This window comes from Stomoxys calcitrans, chromosome 3 (assembly GCF_963082655.1).
Source record: "Stomoxys calcitrans chromosome 3, idStoCalc2.1, whole genome shotgun sequence".
Lineage (NCBI taxonomy): Eukaryota > Metazoa > Arthropoda > Insecta > Diptera > Muscidae > Stomoxys > Stomoxys calcitrans.
In genome coordinates this window covers 154,540,065-154,559,815 of record NC_081554.1, presented here as the reverse complement: position 1 = coordinate 154,559,815, position 19,751 = coordinate 154,540,065, and the positions used below count along the sequence as shown (strand labels likewise).

General features: G+C 37.4%; 1 protein-coding gene across 5 annotated transcripts in view; it reads right to left on the bottom strand.

Annotated features, from left to right (window-relative positions):
* The window catches only part of LOC106084428 (tyrosine-protein phosphatase Lar), a 710,785-nt gene that overhangs the window by 156,333 nt on the left and 534,701 nt on the right, over positions 1–19,751 (bottom strand). For all 5 annotated transcript variants that reach the window (XM_059365346.1, XM_059365348.1, XM_059365350.1 and 2 more), the window contains one exon: positions 9,004–9,104. In XM_059365346.1, the coding sequence (XP_059221329.1) occupies positions 9,004–9,104 (101 nt within the window). The remainder of the gene's footprint in view (positions 1–9,003; positions 9,105–19,751) is intronic.

Genomic DNA, 19,751 nt, shown 5'->3' with positions numbered 1-19,751 from the left:
AGACATTCTCTCTCCATATTTTCAGCAAGTCTCCCTTAATTCTATGACGGAGGGTAGAAAAGCTAAGCTGACAATCCAACTGGCTAATTATTTTTTAGTTGGTTTAATTATACCTCATTTTAGCTCAGATGGAATATATCAGTAGTGTGGTCAGGCTGTGGTTCTGAGATAGATAGCATCACCCAAGTTATTGATCATCAGAGACTTAAAAACGACTTTAGAACTCTTCCGTAAGTGGGTCTTTTCCTCCATTTAACTCCATTGAGGAAATATCCATAAGAGTTGCCTGTATACCTTCTAAGATGGTTTTATTTATTTAATGCGCTACATTTTCATATATGTAATTTCAGTTATTATGCAATGTTCACATGAAACATATATCCAGTAACCTGCCTCTTCAGGGGCAATTACATTTCACTACATACTAACTATTAATTTATGCAATTGAATTGTGTGTCGTCTTTGTTCCATTATATTGTTCTGATAAATTACAATCATCGTTATAAAGTTCGTGTATAATTTGATTGCACTAAAGATTGCGGCAGTGTGTGACATATAGATGAACAATGAGCATAAATTCGTTGAATTGTCCTCTCGATGGCCTTTGGAAATGTAATTAATTGTGAAGAACATGAACATTGGCAAAATTATGGTTTAGTTATATAATTGATAGATATGGATTGGACATTGAGAGAACAACATGTATTTGTAATCAAAAATGTGGGTCACATTTTGAGCCAACTACAATAAGTTGAATCATTTGGAGCTAGGGTTACCGCCTGTGTATATAGGGAAATTTGGTGAGAAGAATTTGAAAATGCCGGTCCGATACGGGGTAACTATGAGCACCACACAGGCTGGAACTTTGAGCTCCGACTTGTGTGGTGTCCATCGCTTAGCTAAAAAGCTAACGGGCGCGTCCACAGGTTGCGGATGGTGGAAAGCTCCGTTCTTATGCGGAGTAGCTGCAAATGCGGCCGCAGGCAGTCAGCGATTTTCGAGAGGAGAGTCTCAGTGAGGAGTCAGGTGGCACTGTTTCTTAATTAACTGAGTGCCAATGATACTCGAGATGACAAGGCGAGTTATTGGCGCCTTCAATTAACCAATGGCCAATATCAGCGTCTGTTCCCAGGTTAGGGGCGGCTGGAGGCGAGCGTTGGATCTTGGAGCAAGCGGCTCGCCACAACGAGGGATACATGTGCAATCCCACAAAACCCATGCGGTTGGGGCGCTGGGCCAGTAACTCGCCCCCGGAAACTATGAAAAACAAAGGAATAGTAAAAACGTACTCCCACAACGTTGACGACCCACGCAGATGAAAAAAGAACTATGATTTGCGGATCTGCACCTGGAATGTCCGCACTCTTTATAGAGAAGGTCCAGTATACGCGCTGGCTGGTATTAGAGAATTACAAGGCAGATATTACCGTCTTACAGGAAGTGCGATGGACTGGGAATAGCGCAACTAAAGGGTGATTTTTTTGAGGTTAGGATTTTCATGCATTAGTATTTGACAGATCACGTGGGATTTCAGACATGGTGTCAAAGAGAAAGATGCTCAGTATGCTTTGACATTTCATCATGAATAGACTTACTAACGAGCAACGCTTGCAAATCATTGAATTTTATTACCAAAATCAGTGTTCGGTTCGAAATGTGTTCATTCACCGTAACGTTGCGTCCAACAGCATCTTTGAAAAAATACGGTCCAATGATTCCACCAGCGTACAAACCACACCAAACAGTGCATTTTTCGGGATGCATGGGCAGTTCTTGAACGGCTTCTGGTTGCTCTTCACTCCAAATGCGGCAATTTTGCTTATTTACGTAGCCATTCAACCAGAAATGAGCCTCATCGCTGAACAAAATTTGTCAAAATTTGAACACATTTCGAACCGAACACTGATTTTGGTAATAAAATTCAATGCTTTGCAAGCGTTGATCGTTAGTAAGTCTATTCATGATGAAATGTCAAAGCATACTGAGCATCTTTCTCTTTGACACCATGTCTGAAATCCCACGTGATCTGTCAAATACTAATGCATGAAAATCCTAACCTCAAAAAAATCACCCTTTACAACACCAAACGGTGACGAATGGCATGCCATAACACGTGGCATGAATTTGACTGTGGATTTGTGGTTAGTCGGCGACTGAAACACCTTGTCTCCAGCGGATGAGAGGCTAGCCACAATCCGCATAAAAGCCAAATTCTTCAACATCAACCTTTTATGTGCCCATGCCCCGACGGAAGACAAAGACGAGCAGACCAAGGATATTTTCTACGAGCGCCTAGAGAGAGAATATGACCGATGCTCCGCCCATGATATAAAAAACATAATGGGTAGAGGATGATAGATTTCGCCGCAGCAAAAAATATGGTAGTTAGTAGCACTAGATTTCAACATAAAAATATTCACAAAGCCACGTAGGTGTCACCCGATCAAAACACGACGAACCAAATTGATCTCGTTGTGATAGATGGAAGTCATTCATCCAGCGTGTTAGATATACGATCGATCCGCGGAGCGAATATAGATTGGGATCAGTACCTTGTTGCAGCAAAGGTTCGCACCCGTATGAACATGGTGAGGAAAGTACGATCTGACATTGCACGGAAGCTGGACATTGAAAAGCTGCAAACACAACAGATGACAGCAAAATACTCCACTCGACTGACCCAACTGCTTGATGAAAGCACTCCTTGTTCCAATGAAATAATGGCGCATTGGCAAACTATTGCCCACTCCATGGAAAATGCCTCGAAATCCGTACTTGGGTACCGGAAGCCTCCTTCAAGAAACCCATGACATGACCAAGAGTGTCGAGATGATACGGAAGCCAAGAATGCGGCATATAGAGCAACCCTGCAATCAGTTGCAACGCGCCAGATGAAGGAGAGATATCGAGAGAAAAGGAGAGACGAGAAACGTCTAGTCCGCAGAAAGAAAAACAAATGGAAAGACTTGAGTGGAGGGAATTGAGATGTATAGGAGTCAGAATGAAGTCCGGAAATTTTACCAAAAAATTTAACATCAAACCGATGGCTTTGATGCAGGCACATCCTCCTGAAAAGAAGGAAATCTGGTAACTAACACTGATAATTTGCTGAGGATATGGAAAGAAAATTTTACCCAACTGCTAGTGTTCGATGTTGGCGGCAAAAAGGATACCGCAGAACCAATCAATGACGATGGTATAGATATGTATGTTAGGTATGTTTACCTTCTATTGTAGTAAGAATGGGGTCCAAAAAGCAGTGACCCGACTAAAGAACAACAAGGCAGCAGAAGCCGACGGATTACCCGCTGAACTATTTAAGACCGGAGGCGACACGCTGATGGTATCCCTGCAAAATTAATAAGACTCTGCAGGATGACACTGATACGCGTTCCTCTGTAAGAATAGCAAAGAATCTCTCCGAACCATTTAATACCAAACGAGGTATCAGACAAGGAGACAGCCTTTTGTGTGATCTCTTTAATATCCTGCTGGAGAAGATTATACGGCATGCAGATGTGAATAGATATGGCACACTAATCACAAGAGAACACATGCTACTCACCTATGCCGACGACATCGACATCATGGGTCGGTCACCGGAAGTAGTAACTGTTGCCTTTGAAGGAATTGAAAGAGAGTCAATGAAAATGGGTCTGGCAGTAAGTGGAGATAAGACGAAATGGATGGTTTCAAATCTCAAAACGTCCTGTACAACCAAGCATATAAAGAAAATGGATAAAGTTGGGAACCACAACTTAGAGATAGTCAGCAACTTCATCTACCTCGGCACCGCCGTAACCGAAACGAATGACACCAGTTTTGAGATAAAGCGAGGAATAATACTGGCAAACAGATGCTACTTTGGACTAAGTAAGCAGTTTAGAAACAAGGCCACCTCTCGACAGAGGAAGCTTAGACTATACAAGACACTAATACTACCCGTGCTGTTATATGGATTTGAAGAATGGGTACATGTGAAAGCAGATGAGGCAGTGCTTGGAGTATTTGATAGATAGATTCTTCCTAAAATATATGGACCAGTTTGCGTTAAAGGAGAATATAGGCGACTTATGAACCACGAGCTGTATGGCGACGATAGTATAGTTACACGCATTAAAATACAACGGATGCGTTGGCTAGGTCATGTTGACAGAATGGACGAAGAAGCTCCAGCAAAGAACTCTTTTGAAGGCAAACACGGTGGTATACGCAAACCGGGAAGACCAAAAGCCCGATGGAAAGATCAAGTGATGGGAGACACCTCGAAACTTGGTGTCAGAGATCTAGAATGAGCGCAGAAGATCGAGGCGCTTGGAACGCTATTCTACGTTCAGCTAGTGAAACAAATGTTCTGTCATTTATAGTAAAGCAAGTAATTTGAAAAATATAACATTTTGTACACAAATTATGTGTCGGAGAAATTGGTTATCAAAATGTAAACAGATAAGAATTTTGTGTTTCGGAATGTATGATTAAATCACATTAAATATACTTTGGATTTGTGCTTGATATTTCATTTAAAAAAATTTGTATACATTTAAAACTAAATGGGGATTGATATACAGCGGTCAAAAAAAGTATTCATCATTAGCAAAATTGATAATAAATTCACTTATTTTGGGTAATTGAAGAAAATTTAAAGTAAACAAATAATGCAGTTTTATGCAATAGTTTATTTTTCGTAATATGTTTTAAAATAAATTCAAAAAATAAATTTAATTAGCGCAAAAAATGCAATTTTATATAATAACACCAAAAACAGAACAAAAAAATTATTCATCATTGACGTGCTATCATCAAAGTCAAATTCAAATATTATTTGGGAATCCCCCTTTTCTGTTTTATTTAGTAAAGGAGGCTTTGTCCTTGACAGCAAATATTTAATTTCATTGAAAATATAGTTTTTGTCAAAATGGGTCGTAAGCAAAACGAGGTTTCTGATGAGGTAAAAGTTTTGATAATAAAACACCACAGGAATGGTTTAACTCAAAAAACTATCAGTGAAATATTAAATAGACCACGATCTACTATACAATCCATCATCAGAAAGTGGACAGAAACGAAAACTGTTGACAATAAACCAAGATCTGGTCGACCAAAAGCACTTTCAGTTGGAGATGTGCGTTGGCTAGTGCGGCAAGTTCAGAAAACTCCGAAGACAAATGCGACCATTCTTCGTAAAAACACTATGGAATATTTAGGGAAGGAAGTTACTACACAAACAATTCGAAATACACTCAAAAGGCATAGTTACAGAGGAAGAACTGCAAGTAAGAAGCCCTTTATAAATAAAATAAACCGAGTGAAAAGGCTAAACTTCGCAAAAATGTATGTAAAACAGCCCGAATCATTTTGGAAAACAGTCATTTTTGCAGACGAGAGCAAGTTTAATCTTTTTGGGTGCGATGGAAAGGTCATAGTGTACAGAAAACCAAATACAGAGCTTGAAGAACGAAACACAGTTGCTACTGTAAAACATGGTGGAGGTGGTTTAATGGTTTGGGGGTGTATGGCGGCTTCAGGAGCGGGAAATCTTGAAATTATTAATGGAGTAATGGATCATAAGTATTACATTGACATTTTAAAGAGGAATTTAAAAGATAGTGCTGTAAAACTTGGGCTTGGTAATAACTTTCAATATTATCAAGATAATGACCCCAAACATTCTGCTTTAAATACCAAGATGTGGATGCTGTATAACTGCCCCAAAGTCATTAAAACTCCTCCTCAAAGTCCCGACTTGAACCCAATTGAACATCTTTGGGAACATCTCGAACGCAAATTGAGAACGCGCAATTTTTCGAGCAAGAGTCAAATGCAACAGGTGATAATGGAGGAATGGACTAATATAGACCAAAATATAACCGCTAAATTAGTCCAATCGATGTCAAACCGTTTAAAAGAAGTTATAAGACGCGGTGGTCGAATAACAAAGTATTAATTTTTTTAAATTATGTTATTTATTTTTTTGTTTTTTTGCAATGATGAATACTTTTTTTGTTTAATTTTTTGTGTTCAGCTGTAAAATGGCCCTTTTTGTTCCAATAAATACTATTTTTTTCTTTAAAAACAATGAAATTGTGTACATATATATCACACAAGCACTACTGCATCATTAGTTTAATATGTTTTTATTCCAATTGTCTTTTGTAGACTTATTAAAAAAAAAACATTGAATGATGAATACTTTTTTTGACCGCTGTAATATTCAAAATCAATTCAGAGAAATTTTATATGAAAATGAAACTTCCCAAAATTTTTATATGGCAATGCAAATTTAATCAATGAAATTTATTATGGCTATGATTTTGTTAACTTTTGGCAATACAGTTTGTCCCCAGCACATGCCAAAATGTCTGTTAAAGTAAAACTATATGAGAACCTTAATTAACGTTATAAAAAGCTTAATTGATAGACCAGTTTTTATATCAAAACTTTCCTACGAATTCCATTTACAGTACATTCATTGAAAAATACATGTTTGTACTAAATAGCCATTAGTTTGATAGTTTAACAGTTCCACATTGCCTTGCCAAAACAGTTAAGATATGCCAAAAATATAGCAATGCCACAGCATGGATATTTGCAAATGTCAATAGCTATGTCTTGTTAAAGTTATTTGCATTTTCTGCAAAATCATAGTTCGAACTCAATATGCTCTCATTTTTTGTTCATAATTTCAACGAATGCCAATTTATTTCTATAATTCATTCACTAGAACTTTCATTCTATTGACATGTAATTTGCAAATAGTATGTGTAAATTTCATAGCAATGAACTACATGAATTCTTGTGTATAAATACATCTAATAATTAGGTTTTATTATATGCTTTATTTTGTTTAATTGCAGCATATTTATTTGCTAGTTAATTATTGTGAAATTTTCCACTCAATCCATATGTGTTGTATGGTTTGCAATCTTCTATTTAAAATCACATCGTATGGATGTATGATTTATTTGATGTAGGAGTATAATATCCATATGGAATAGTTAAATGACTATTTTAACAGTTTTGATCGCATCCAAATGGATATGTTGACACAAAAGGAAATCATTACCAAAACTATACGGATAGACTTTCGAAGGATATTAGGCATTAATTCTTGATGTCATTGCACTTTGAGTTTAATTTTAAGTAACAAAAAAGCTATAACCATTAAAACGTCTACTACTACGAATTTTGCCATGCATATTCCATTAAGGAACAGGGCAAACTTCTCAAATATCACTAAGTGATGTCCGATTCAAGTTTAAGCTCAATGATAAGGGCCTCCTTTTTATAGCCGACTAGCTGACCCGGGCCCGCTCCACTGCGCCTCCTTTTACTTTATATGCAACAAAAGCTTCCTTGGAATATTTATTTTCGACAGTTAAGGATATTTTAGTGAAATACCATGCTAACTTGACTAACAGTTTGAAAATATAAGTGTCTTTATCTGAATCCCTTATGATCATTATTGGTCTACGAATTTAAGTTCGGATGTAAGGTGTACTCCATTCTTAAAATATTTAATTTCAGATCGATATTCTCATGATGTCTGATTTAGTGGTGTTTTCGGGGGTGAGGTGGTTCCCCAGATACTTGGCCCTGAAAAAATATCAGAATCGTGCTCTTCTCCCAAATACCATTTATTTAAACCCCATATTGCCATTGGCTTAGGAGGAGTTTACAGGATGAGGCGTCCCCCAAGCACATGGCCCCAAAATAGGTTATCAAATTCGTTTTCTAATATCAAATACCTTTCATTTGAGCCACATATTGGCATGGTCGAAGAATTTTGTTCCTTTGGGGGTGATTAGGGAAAGGGGTGATGCCCTAAATACATGGTCCTACATTTGGATATCAAATTCGTATTCTACTCCCAAATACCTTTATTTGAGCCCCATATTGCGATGGTCACTAAAAAGATTGCTGTTTGTGGGGTATTTTGGGAAAGGGGTAGACCTCCAGAAAATTGCTCTACTCCCCAAAACCTTTCATTTAAGCTCCACATTGACATGGTCGGTAAATATGCCCGATTTAGGGGTGTTTTGGGAATTGGGGTGATCCCCCAAACACTAATCCCGGAAAATATATCAGCAACGTGCTCTATTCTCATATATCTATATATCATTTAGTTGAACCCCATATTGCCATTGCCCTCAAAATTAGATATATCGGATATGGGCTGCCACTCAGAGAGTTGGCCTTGAAAATATATATCGGGTTCGCGTTCCACTTTAAAAACCCTCTTATTTGAGCCTCATATGGCAATAGTCAGAAAATACTAACTATTTGGGTGGTGGTGTGGGGGTGGCGTGTCCCCGTAGACACTTTTCCCGAATATTAATATCAAATTCGTTCTTTACTCCCAAAGACCTTTTATTTGAGCCCCATATTGGTATGGTCGTAAATTTGTCAACTTTGGGGGATGTTTTTGGTGAGAGGCGGCCCCCCAAACACTTGAATATCAGATTCGTATCCTACATTCAAATACCTTTTATTTAAGCCCCATATTCCCATGGTCAGTAAATAAGTCCAGTTTAGGGGGTGTTTTGGGAAAGGGGTGGACCCCCAGAATTTGGATATCAGATTCGTATTCTACTCGCATATTGGTCGGTAAATATGTCAGATTTAGAGGTGTTTTCGGTCTTGGGGGGGGGGTCCCCTAGCACTTGATCCGACAATTGGATGTCAGATACGTTTTCTTATCCTAATTACCTTTCTTTTGAGTCCCATATTGTCGTGATTGGTCTAAATATATGTTTGGTAGGTTTTAGGGTGGAGCAGCCCCCCTAGGTACCCCATCCGAAATTTGGATACCAAGTTTTTATTTTTAGGGTACTATATAAAAGCACACAAAATTTCGCTTAAATCGCACCACCCATTCCCGAGAGCTGGCGTTTTTGAAAATTAGGGTAAATTAATTAAAATTAATTCTTTTACTGTAAAGTTTTTGTCCGTTAAATATTATTAGGCTAAATATATCATAAACTAATATCTAAACAATTTACTTACGGTCACTTGTCCATTGGGCGTCTCTGGTGGTTCCCATGTTATGACCATGGTTGATGATGATAAGGGTCGTACTTGTACATTACGTGGAGCACTTTCCATTTCTAGAAATAAAAAGAAAAAATAAATTAGTATTTTTTTTATTTGGGAATGAAGTAAAAAATAAAAAAATAAAATTGTATATTGTTTTGTAGTCACATGGCAGGAAGTTAATATATAAAAGAAATATAATGACAGAAACTGGAAACTCACTTGCCATCTTAACTCTAAATTGATATCTCTATGGGCCTAGTATGTAAAATCGAAACATCGATTTATAGGTTAGGTTTAAGTGGCAGTCTGGCATCAGCCTCACTTAGACGTTTTTGTCCATTGTAATAGCACAGAAACAGAAGAAGGAAGATGCCTTGTACTTCCTACCGTTAAACCATCCAGATCGCTTTAAAAAGCCCAATAACTTGCGAATGTTCACATCCGCTAAATCAGACAGGTTCTCAAAGAAATCAGAACCTAAAGTGGAACTCCTTCTAACTGCTAGTGCGACACACACACAGAAGATGTTCTACAGTCTCTTCTTCTTCGATGTCCTCACAGCTTCTGCAAAAGTCGTTGCTGGCAACCTTCAGACTGTCAGCTTGTTTGCGATTAGACAGTGAGCTATTTATAAGGATATGTTATTGTCCGTAAGTGTAATTTCTACAGATGGACAGAATAAGATGAAAAGACTGAATGATGTTCATGAATTTGTAGCATTTCTATGTCTTTTATATTTTATTTAGTATTATTACTTTTTGGGGGAAAAAAACTAAAATCCTCAATGAAAATTTGCTTTCCCAGAACTTTTTCACCGTTTTTAATCGCTTTTGACGCCTACGGCCAATTCCACTTTATTTTATTCCCAAAAAGGAATAAGCCAATACTTGGAAGAACTTAATTTCACGTTTCAATAAGAAACTTAAAAGAAGTCAACTTCATTATAATCGATAATTGCTAAAGTTTTGATTTCCTCTTTGATATGTACTTTCGCAATTTCGTCTCATTTTAGCCACAGAAAAAGCAATTGAAAAAGTTTTTAATAATTATTTGCATTAAACATGGGTGGCGTTGTTGTGCCACGACAGCAACAGAAATAACAATCACGAAAATATTCTATTCCGGCACTGGGAAAAATAACAAAAACGAAAATCGAACCAAAGTTAATAAACGATTATCTGCATAAAACTCTCCGCATTGGGCGCCAGCTTAATGCACAACGGAAAGACAGAGAGACAGACACGAGAGGACTGGAGCGAGAGAATCTGTGCTTGACGGCCGCATTGTTGGCGGTGGCACGAATCAATATAAACTTTTGTTGCAATAAAAAACAACTTCAATTAATTGCTAATTAAAATGAAGCAAACAATATCGCAGAGAAGAAGCAGTAACAGTAACAGTAGCAGAAGAAGAAATCGTGGTTTACCATGCACAAACGATACCAAATGGAAAATCATCACGCCCGCCCCGTTACCAACAACATAGGCATCATTGCCTGAGGCAATGAAAGGAAATCGTGGCTAATTGTAAAGGTAAGCCTGAAGAGAAACCGCAAACTTAGTGATGCCATGCAAAGAAATGGATAGGTGGCTAAATGAATGGATGGATGGATGGTAAGGGTGATTGGATGTTGCCACAGATACCACACCATAGACACATTGCAATTGCCTTTGCATTGGCCACAATTTTCCTAGCAAGACCGACAAATTTGAAAGAGACGGTCACTGCAGCCGGTAGCTGTACCAAGCTGAAACAAGTTAAGTCCCAAAGGAGTTGAAGAAGAAGAGTAGCCTTCAAATGGAATATATGATAAGCAAAAAAGCTGAACTCATTTATGGATTTACAGATTATCATTTATTTCTCCCCTTTGCTACGAAAATGAATTTCCAGCAGTAGCATCATAACTCTAACACACTTACTATAGTTACTGCCAAGAAGCAATACTTTGCACTTTTCTTTTTCTTGATAACTTAAGACCCAAATGAGTAGATAGAAAAAATACACAAACTAAATCCTCTTAGGTTTCTTGAGAACTCCTCAAAAAAAAAAGGGGAATGCTATATGGCTAGTAATACATTTCTAAATGGAAAGTGAAGGGATCCACTGTCAATTTATGTTAAGCAATATTGAAAATTCTCTAAGCAGACAATCCTTTCTTGATGTTGAAGGTTGTGAGGAGGTGATATGATTTTTACAAGTTTTTGTAGTGAAAAAACCAAACAAGTAAAAATAAGTTAAGTTCGTGGGGACCGAGTTTGGTTATCGCAGTTCTTATGTGATTAGTAAAGTCAAATTGGAGTAACGATATCTGGTGATGGAATTATGCAGACCAAACATAAGATCTTCTAAGAAAAAAAAATAAGATCTTAACTTGAAATAGAAAATTACATGAGGAGATGGATTTATAACAGAGCAACATCTAAGCATGGGACAATTTGGCGTGATTGCTCAACTGATCTTCATTTATAAGAAGTACATGTGCAAAATTGGGAGGCTTATGCATTCTGCTTTCCTGATCGAGTGTTGAGTGTTATAATAAAAAAAAATTGAGGAAAGGTAAAAGTAGGGCGTTGCCGACTTTATAATACACTTTAGGTACAAAGTGGGAACTATATCTAATTCTGAATCAATTTTGATGGACCTCGGCCTATGTTTTTAGATGGGTTACTTAACAATCTGTATCAAATTTCGAGCAAATATATTCAAACAGTGATAACTACGGTTGACAAATGACAGCATTATTGCAAATTAGTCAACATCTGACAAACATATATATGTGAGCTACATCTAAATCTGATCCGATTTTGACCAAATTTCTTAGACATTGTGGTAGGCATCGAGGAAAGAGTTGTGCGCAATTCTGGCAACATTGTTCAGTAATGCGTAGTGAAAATCGTGCGATATACATATATGGCAGCTATATATAAATCTGAACCTATTTCTATGAAATTCTCCAGTAATATTAGAAGACATAAGAAAACCCTTCCTGCCAAGCTTTGAGAGAACCGGTTAACAAATAAGCACTTTATTGCAATATTATTTAAAATCTGAAGAACATATATATGGGAGCTATATCTAAACCAGAACCGATTACGAGCAAACTTTATAGATATTGTGGAAGTCGTCGAGGAAAGCGTTGTACAAAGTTTTGGGAAGATTGGTCAATAAATGAGCTTGCAGTGACCAAAGAAGTGAAAATCGTTCGATATAGATATACGGCAGCTATATATAAATCTGAACCGATTTATATAAAATTCATCAGTTATAAAGAGAGTCATAAGAAAATCATTTCCTGCTGAATTTCTAGAAAATTGAGCACTTTATTGCAATATTTCTCAAAATCGTATGGGAGCTATATCTAAATCTGAACCGATTTCGAGCAAACTTTATAGATATTGTGGAAGTCGTCGAGGAAAGCGTTGTACAAAATTTTTGGTAATTTTGGTCAATAAATGCACTTGCAGTGGTTCTAGGAGTGAAAGTCTGGCGAAATATATATATAAGAGCTATATCTGAATCTGAACCGATTTCTATGAAATTCACCAGAAATGTTAAGAGTCATAAGAAAATCCTTCCTGCTAAACGAGAGAGAGAGAGAATCGGTTAACAAATGATCATTTTATTTCGTTGTGACTGCGAATTGGACGAGCATATATATGGGAGCTATATCTAAATCTAAACAAATTTTTTATACCCACCATCGAAGGATGGGGGTATATTCATTTTGTCATTCCGTTTGCAACACATCGAAATATCCATTTCCGACCCTATAAAGTGTATATATTCTTGATCAGCGTAAAAATCTAAGACGATCTAGACATGTCCATCCGTCTGTCTGTTGAAATCACGCTACAGTCTTTAAAAATAGAGATATTGAGCTGAAATTTGGCACAGATTCTTTTTTTGTCCATAAGCAGGTTAAGTTCGAAAATGGGCAATATCGGACTATATCTTCATATAGCCCCCATATAGACCGATCCGACGATTTAGGGTCTTAGGCCATAAAAACCACATTTATTATCGGATTTTGGTGAAATTTGGGACAGTGAATTCTGTTAGGCCCTTTGACATCCTTCGTTAATTTGGTCCAGATCGGTCCAGATTTGGATATAGCTGTCATATAGACCGATCCTCCGATTTATATATATATATATATATATACCAATCCTCCGATTTATGGTCCTAGGCCCATAAAAGCCACATTTATTATCCGAATTTGCTGAAATTGGGGACAGTGAATTGTGTTAAGCCCTTTGATATCCCTCATCAATTTGGTGCAGATCGGTCCAGTTTTGGATATAGCTGGCATATAGACCTATCTCTCGATTTCAGGTTTTGGGGCCATAAAAGGCGCATTTATTGTCCGATGTCGCCGAAATTTGGGACAGTGAGTTAAATTAAGCCCCTCAACATAATTCTGCAATATGGCACATATTGGTTAAGATTTGGATATAGCTGCCATATAGACCGATCTCTCTATTTAAGGTTTTAGGCCCATAAAAGGTGCATTTATTGTCCGATGTCGCCGAAATTCAGGACAGTGGGTTAGGTTAAGCCCTTCAACTCAATATATGGCCCAGATCAGTCAAGATATGGATATAGCTGCCATATAGACCGATATCTCAATTTAACACAGTGACTTATGTTAGGCTTTTCGAAATCCGTGTCGTACGTAGCTCAGATCGGTTTATTTTTAGATAAAGCTACCTAAAAGACCAATATTTTGTTATACACAATTGAACAATGACTTGTACTTATAAGTATTTGGTCCAAATCGGAACATATTCTGATATAGCTGCTATTGGTTATAAAGTATGCATTTTTCACCGGATTTTGACGAAAGTTGGTTTAAATATATACCCGAGGTGGTGGGTATCCAAAGTTCGGCCCGGCCGAACTTAACGCCTTTTTACTTGTTTATAATTTCAATAGGCTTCGTCTCTAGGCCGAAAAACATATCTGTACCAAATTTAAAGACGATCGGATGAAAACTGCGACCTGTTGTTTGTACACAAATTAATATGTACAGACGGCCAAACAGACAGGTAGACAGATAGACGGACATAGCTAAATCGAATCAGAAAGTGATTCTGAGTCGATCGGTATACCAATCAATGGCTCTATCTCTCTTCCTTCTGAGTGTTACAAACAATTACACCCTGTACCCTGTGTAAGGTGAAAAAGCCCCCACACAAACACTTCCATACAAATATTTTGAAGTTTTACATAGGGAATGACGAAGTCAGTTCTTTTCCCTGTCTTAAGAAGAAGAGTATTAAAATGAGGGATAGTCTATATGGAAGCGGTGTTAAGATTTAAGATAGATACGTTTGGTTAAGTAAGGTTGAACATGTAAAAGCGTGCAAAGTTCAGCCGTTCCGAATCTGGGGAACTATCACTAAGGCAAATCGGGAGATGGGTTTATATGAGGGCTATATCAGATTTAGGCTGACAATACATACCAAGGATGGTGGAAGTCATAAAAATACACACATGCAAAAGGTGAACCAAATAAGCCAACAATTGCGTCTTCTAGGGGTTCGAGATGTTAAATCGGGATATCGGTTTATAGGGGAGCTACATCAGGTTATACGCGATATATTACAGATCGTTGGAAGTCGTAACAGAATACAAATACCTATTTGTAATCCCCAAGGACCTACGTCCTCTATCTGGATTTCCACCGATTAACTGACAGATGGACTAACATTGGAAGATCGACTTAGAATTTCAAGATTGGCCAAGGATATATATGTATGTATATATATTATAGGGTCCCAGATCAATGTTTCGATGTGCTACAGACGGAATGGATATATTGATATACTAGCAATTGATGGAACTTTCTCAAGCGAGTATTGATTGAATAGAAAGCATTGAGTTTAAATGATATCAAGCTGGAATATGTTCGAAAAATTGCAAACCTGCGGTGTAGGTGTAGTTGTCCGAATAATACATTAACATTTTTTGTAATATGGGGGATATACTAATCTCTCCATTCCATTGAGAACACTTCAAAATATTGACCTGCGATCCTATAAAGATTATACGGTTAGTTAAAGAAATTTACGTACACATGTGTCTGGCAAATAAAATGGCTATTTTCTCACCATTAAGTAAAAGATTATAATTTTTTTGGCACTGTTTTTCAATGTAATACATCGTATAACCGGATTCAGCGACAATAAATACATGAGAAGGTACTAATATGGCGAAAAATATATTGTCGGATATTTATACAATATTAAAAAAGTTTACGTACATTAAGAAAGCACATAATTATTTTTTGACAACTAAAAAAGTTTTATATGACTTCTGTATTCCGTGGGCCCTCCTTTAGTTGCGGTAATTGCTCCCAATCGACGATCCGCGCTTTTAACTAGAATTCGGGTGTCGATTTTCTCCATATACGCTTACTTTTCTCATAAAGCTAGGTTTAGGCAATTTTTAGATGAAAACTTGTGTTTTTTGATACTATTTTAGAGCTATTCTCCGATTTGATCTATTGCATTCATTCCAAATGCTTTACGGGCATAAAAAGCTCTTAACAATCACTTAATTATCATTATTGAACTCTATAAGCTGTATTTTCAGATCAACGGTTAGTGGAAAAAAAAAAATTTGCTTGAATAATGCCACATTTGGTTCCAAATTAATACTGAGTAAGTGGTATTGAGTTTAGATAAGTATGTTTATCCATTTTCTCCACTATAAAAACCGGTTTACCAAAGCCATGACACCCCCAAACCATATGGTCTAACTGTGAAATAATATTTTTTTATATCCACCACCAAATGATGGGGGTATACTAATCTAGTCATTTTGTTTGTATCATCTCGAAGTATTGGTCTAAGACCCCATAAAGTACATATATTTTTGATCGTCTCGACGCTTTGAATCGAAATCACGATAGCGGTCGAACGAGTAAAACTAGCTGCTTGAAATTTAACACTGATACTAAACATTGATGTAGGTCTTTGGGGATTGGGCCATATCGGTTCAGATTTAGATATGGCTCCCATATAAACCGATCTCCCGAGCTGTTCATCTTGAGCCCCAGGAAGCCTCAATTTTCATCTGATTTGGCTGAAATTTGGAACAAAGACTTGAGATATGATCAACATCCATGCCAAGTATGATCCGAATCGGTCTATAAACAGATATAGCCCCCCATATGAACCGGTCCCCGTATTTGACTTCTTGAGCCTCTAGATGCCTCAATATTCATCCAATTTGGACGTAATTTGGTACAAGGACTTCCGTTCCAACAATAATGCCAAGTATGATCAGAATCGGTTTATAAACAGCTCTAAAAGCTTAAGTTTTCATTCGATTTGGCTGAAATTTGGTACAATGACTTCCGTTCTGACTTCCAACGTCAGTGCCGAGTATGATCCGAATTGGTTTTTATATTGACATACCTCCCATATGAATCGATTTCTGGATTTGACTTTTCGACCTCCTAGAGGCCTTAATTTTGACCTCATTTGGCAGAAAATTGTTCACGCCAAGTATTAGCAGAATCGGTCTATATACTGTATGACTTTGATATTACAAACTGATACCATAGCAGCAGCAATCAATTCCCGATTTGATTGTTGTACAATAATTCAAATACGAACAGATTTAATAAAGGGAAATTTTTAGTGGAATCCATCGTGTTGGGTACTCAAGATTCGGCCCAACCGAACTTAGCACGTTTTTACAGGTTTAAAGCTTTAACTTTCTTAAAAAAGTGTTTATTATATAACAAATCGAATAAATCTTTTTTGTAAGTTTTCACAGTCTTTCCACAAGAGTCTTCAATTTCTAAAAGCATTATGTTCTTTTAAATGCAGCAAACCATAGAGTGTTATTGAAAAAGGATTGACATGATAAGAACATATCGTCGTAGACATCAATGAATTTACCTCCACCTTTAAGATGCAAATGACAACCTTAGTCTCTGTTGTTGTCTGGTCACCGCAATGCACACAATTGCAAGAATTTTCAGACATACAAGTTAAGAATTTGGCATATATGTAGTCTGATAAAATACTATGAGGGTATGACTTCACAATACATCTTTAGGAGAGTTTATGCTTCCCTGTAACTATACATGGAACATTGTTAATGCTTGTTTAGAACAGGAAATCAAATCAATAGAGTGCGGTTGTAGTCAATATGGAAAGCAAGTCAAACATACTTCAATGCATGCCAAAACACACACACACACACACATTCAAACAAGCACTCATCGATAATTGCTAGTATTTGGGTAAAACCACTACATTGAGCAAAGTGCTCGTAATTGAGGGTGCTTGAATATCCTATGTAAAAGGTTGTATATGTGCCAGTTTGCTGTAAGTAATTGTAAATATGTTTTTGTTTTGAATGTACTGATTTTCAAGTGATAAACAAACAAATATTAGTGCAAAAATAAGGAAGAGAGTATGGGAATTTAAAGGAAATTATCAGATTAAGTTAAATCACAAGATCGCTTCAGGCCTAAACTAGTTAATCAATAAGAGCGCTACAAATGATTTTTTTCATGAAATTCTTTACTTCTGGGAAAGAACGTTCGATGCCATTATGTATGGAACTCGATTTCTATTGCATGGCAACCAAGGGTAAGATTGCAGATGTCCAGACGCTGAACTCAATTTTAGCCGATTTTCAACCATAAATCGGCTGATACTGTAGCAATTTCGCGTTCGATATTCGCACGAAGTTCATAAATCGTCATCAATTTTTTTTTGGCATATTTTTATAGCCGAGTCCGAAGGGACACCTCTTTGGGGAGAAGTTTTTACATGGCAAAGTACCTCATAAATGTCGCCAACATTAGGAGGGGATAACCAGCGCTGAAAAATTTTCTGATGGTCCTGCCAGGATTCGAATCCAGGCGTTTAGCGTCATAGCTGGACCTGCTAACCTCTGCGCTACGGTGGTCTCCGGCTTGTTGGCATAGACCATATACTTGACGTAGCCCCACTGGAAATAGTATAACGTCGCCAAATCGCACGACCGAGGTGCCCTATCGACTGGACCATTTCGTGAGATAACGCGTTCTGTGTGGCTCGTAGAACCACATGTCCTCCAAGTCCATATCATCAAATTGGGGCCAAACATATTCTGTTATCATTGAACGGTAGCGATTTCCATTCAAGGGAACGTGCCGCTATACATCATCACGAAAGAAGTACGGCCCATTGACGCTGGCGGCCCATAAACCGCATTAAACCGTATTTTTTTCGGGATGCAATGATGACTCATGGAGTACATGTGGATTGCTGTCTGATCAACAACGCATAATTTGTTTATTGACGAAACCATTCAACCAGAAATGAGCTTAATCGCTGAGAAAATTTTTCGATGAAAACGATGAGTCAACTGACTCCGAATTTCGGTAGTAAATTTTAACTCGTTTTTGGCTCGTATGTCTTTCCATTATGAAATAGCAAACCTTACTGAAGAGAAATGTCAAAAGAACGACAAAAAATATGGCGTTGTTTGCTATCCCTATCGGCCTACTTTTGTGATGTACCTAAAAAAAAACCCTGTACTATGTTTACGAGAATTACATTCTTGGCATGATATAATTCAAGTAAAGAAAACCCACCTGCCAAAAGCTCCCAAGGTTACACCTAGACTGGAAAGGACAATATCAGATTGAAGTACAAAGTGTTTGAGTCCAAATATGTGGACTAAATGAACTTCGTCATTGTGTTGTAAAACCTCGAATATATCTTGACCATTGACACTTTAAAGAGTGCACTCTATGTTCGTCGGCCTATCGAAATCTCGTTAACTTTAAACGACTAAAGCTAACGGCACAAAATTTTTTACAAAAGCTTATTGATGTAAACTGGTTGAGTTTGTAAATGGGCCCAACCAGTCCATGTTTAGAAAAAGCTCTCATATAAACACAACTCCCGATAATTCCTCTTGAACCTCTAGAGCTTCCGATTATCCGATTTGTCTGAAATTTTTCACGATGATTACTTCTACGATTTTCAACAGCTATACCAAGTGTGATCAGCATCGGTTCAGGGGAGCGGACAAATTGCGTTGCTAGAGAGCGCAAGTATTTTCTCTTATAATCAGCAAAGAACAAGTAAGAGCGCGCTAAGTTCGGCCGGGCCGAATCTTATATACTCTTCAACATGGAACGCATTTGTCGAGTTCTTAGTGCGGTATCTCTTTAAGGCAAACAAAGAATATGCTATGCTTTTAGAGCTACATCAAGTTATAGTCCGGTTCAGACCGTAAGTGACTTGAATGTTGAAGACCAAAGTAGAAGTTATTGTGTAATATATCAGTGCATTTCGATAAAAATTGCGCCTTTTAGGGTCTCAAGAAGCAGAATCGGGAGATCGGTTTATATGGAAGCTGTATCGGGCTAATGTTTGATTCATGCCATATTGGAAACGTATGTTGAAGGTAATGGGAGAAGCCGCGTATACACAATTTCAGCCAACTCGGATAAGAATTGCGCCCTCTAGAGGCTTAAGAAATCAAGATCCCAGATCGGTTTATATGGCGGCTATATCAGGTTATTAACCGCCTTGAACCATACTTAAAATAGTTGTTCGAAGTCATTACAAAACACTTCATTAAAAATTTCAGCCAAATCAGATGAAAATTGCGCCCTCTAGTGGCCTAAGATGTCAAGATTCAAGATCGGTTTATATGGCAGCTATAGCAAAACATGGATCGATTTGAATACTTAACACAGT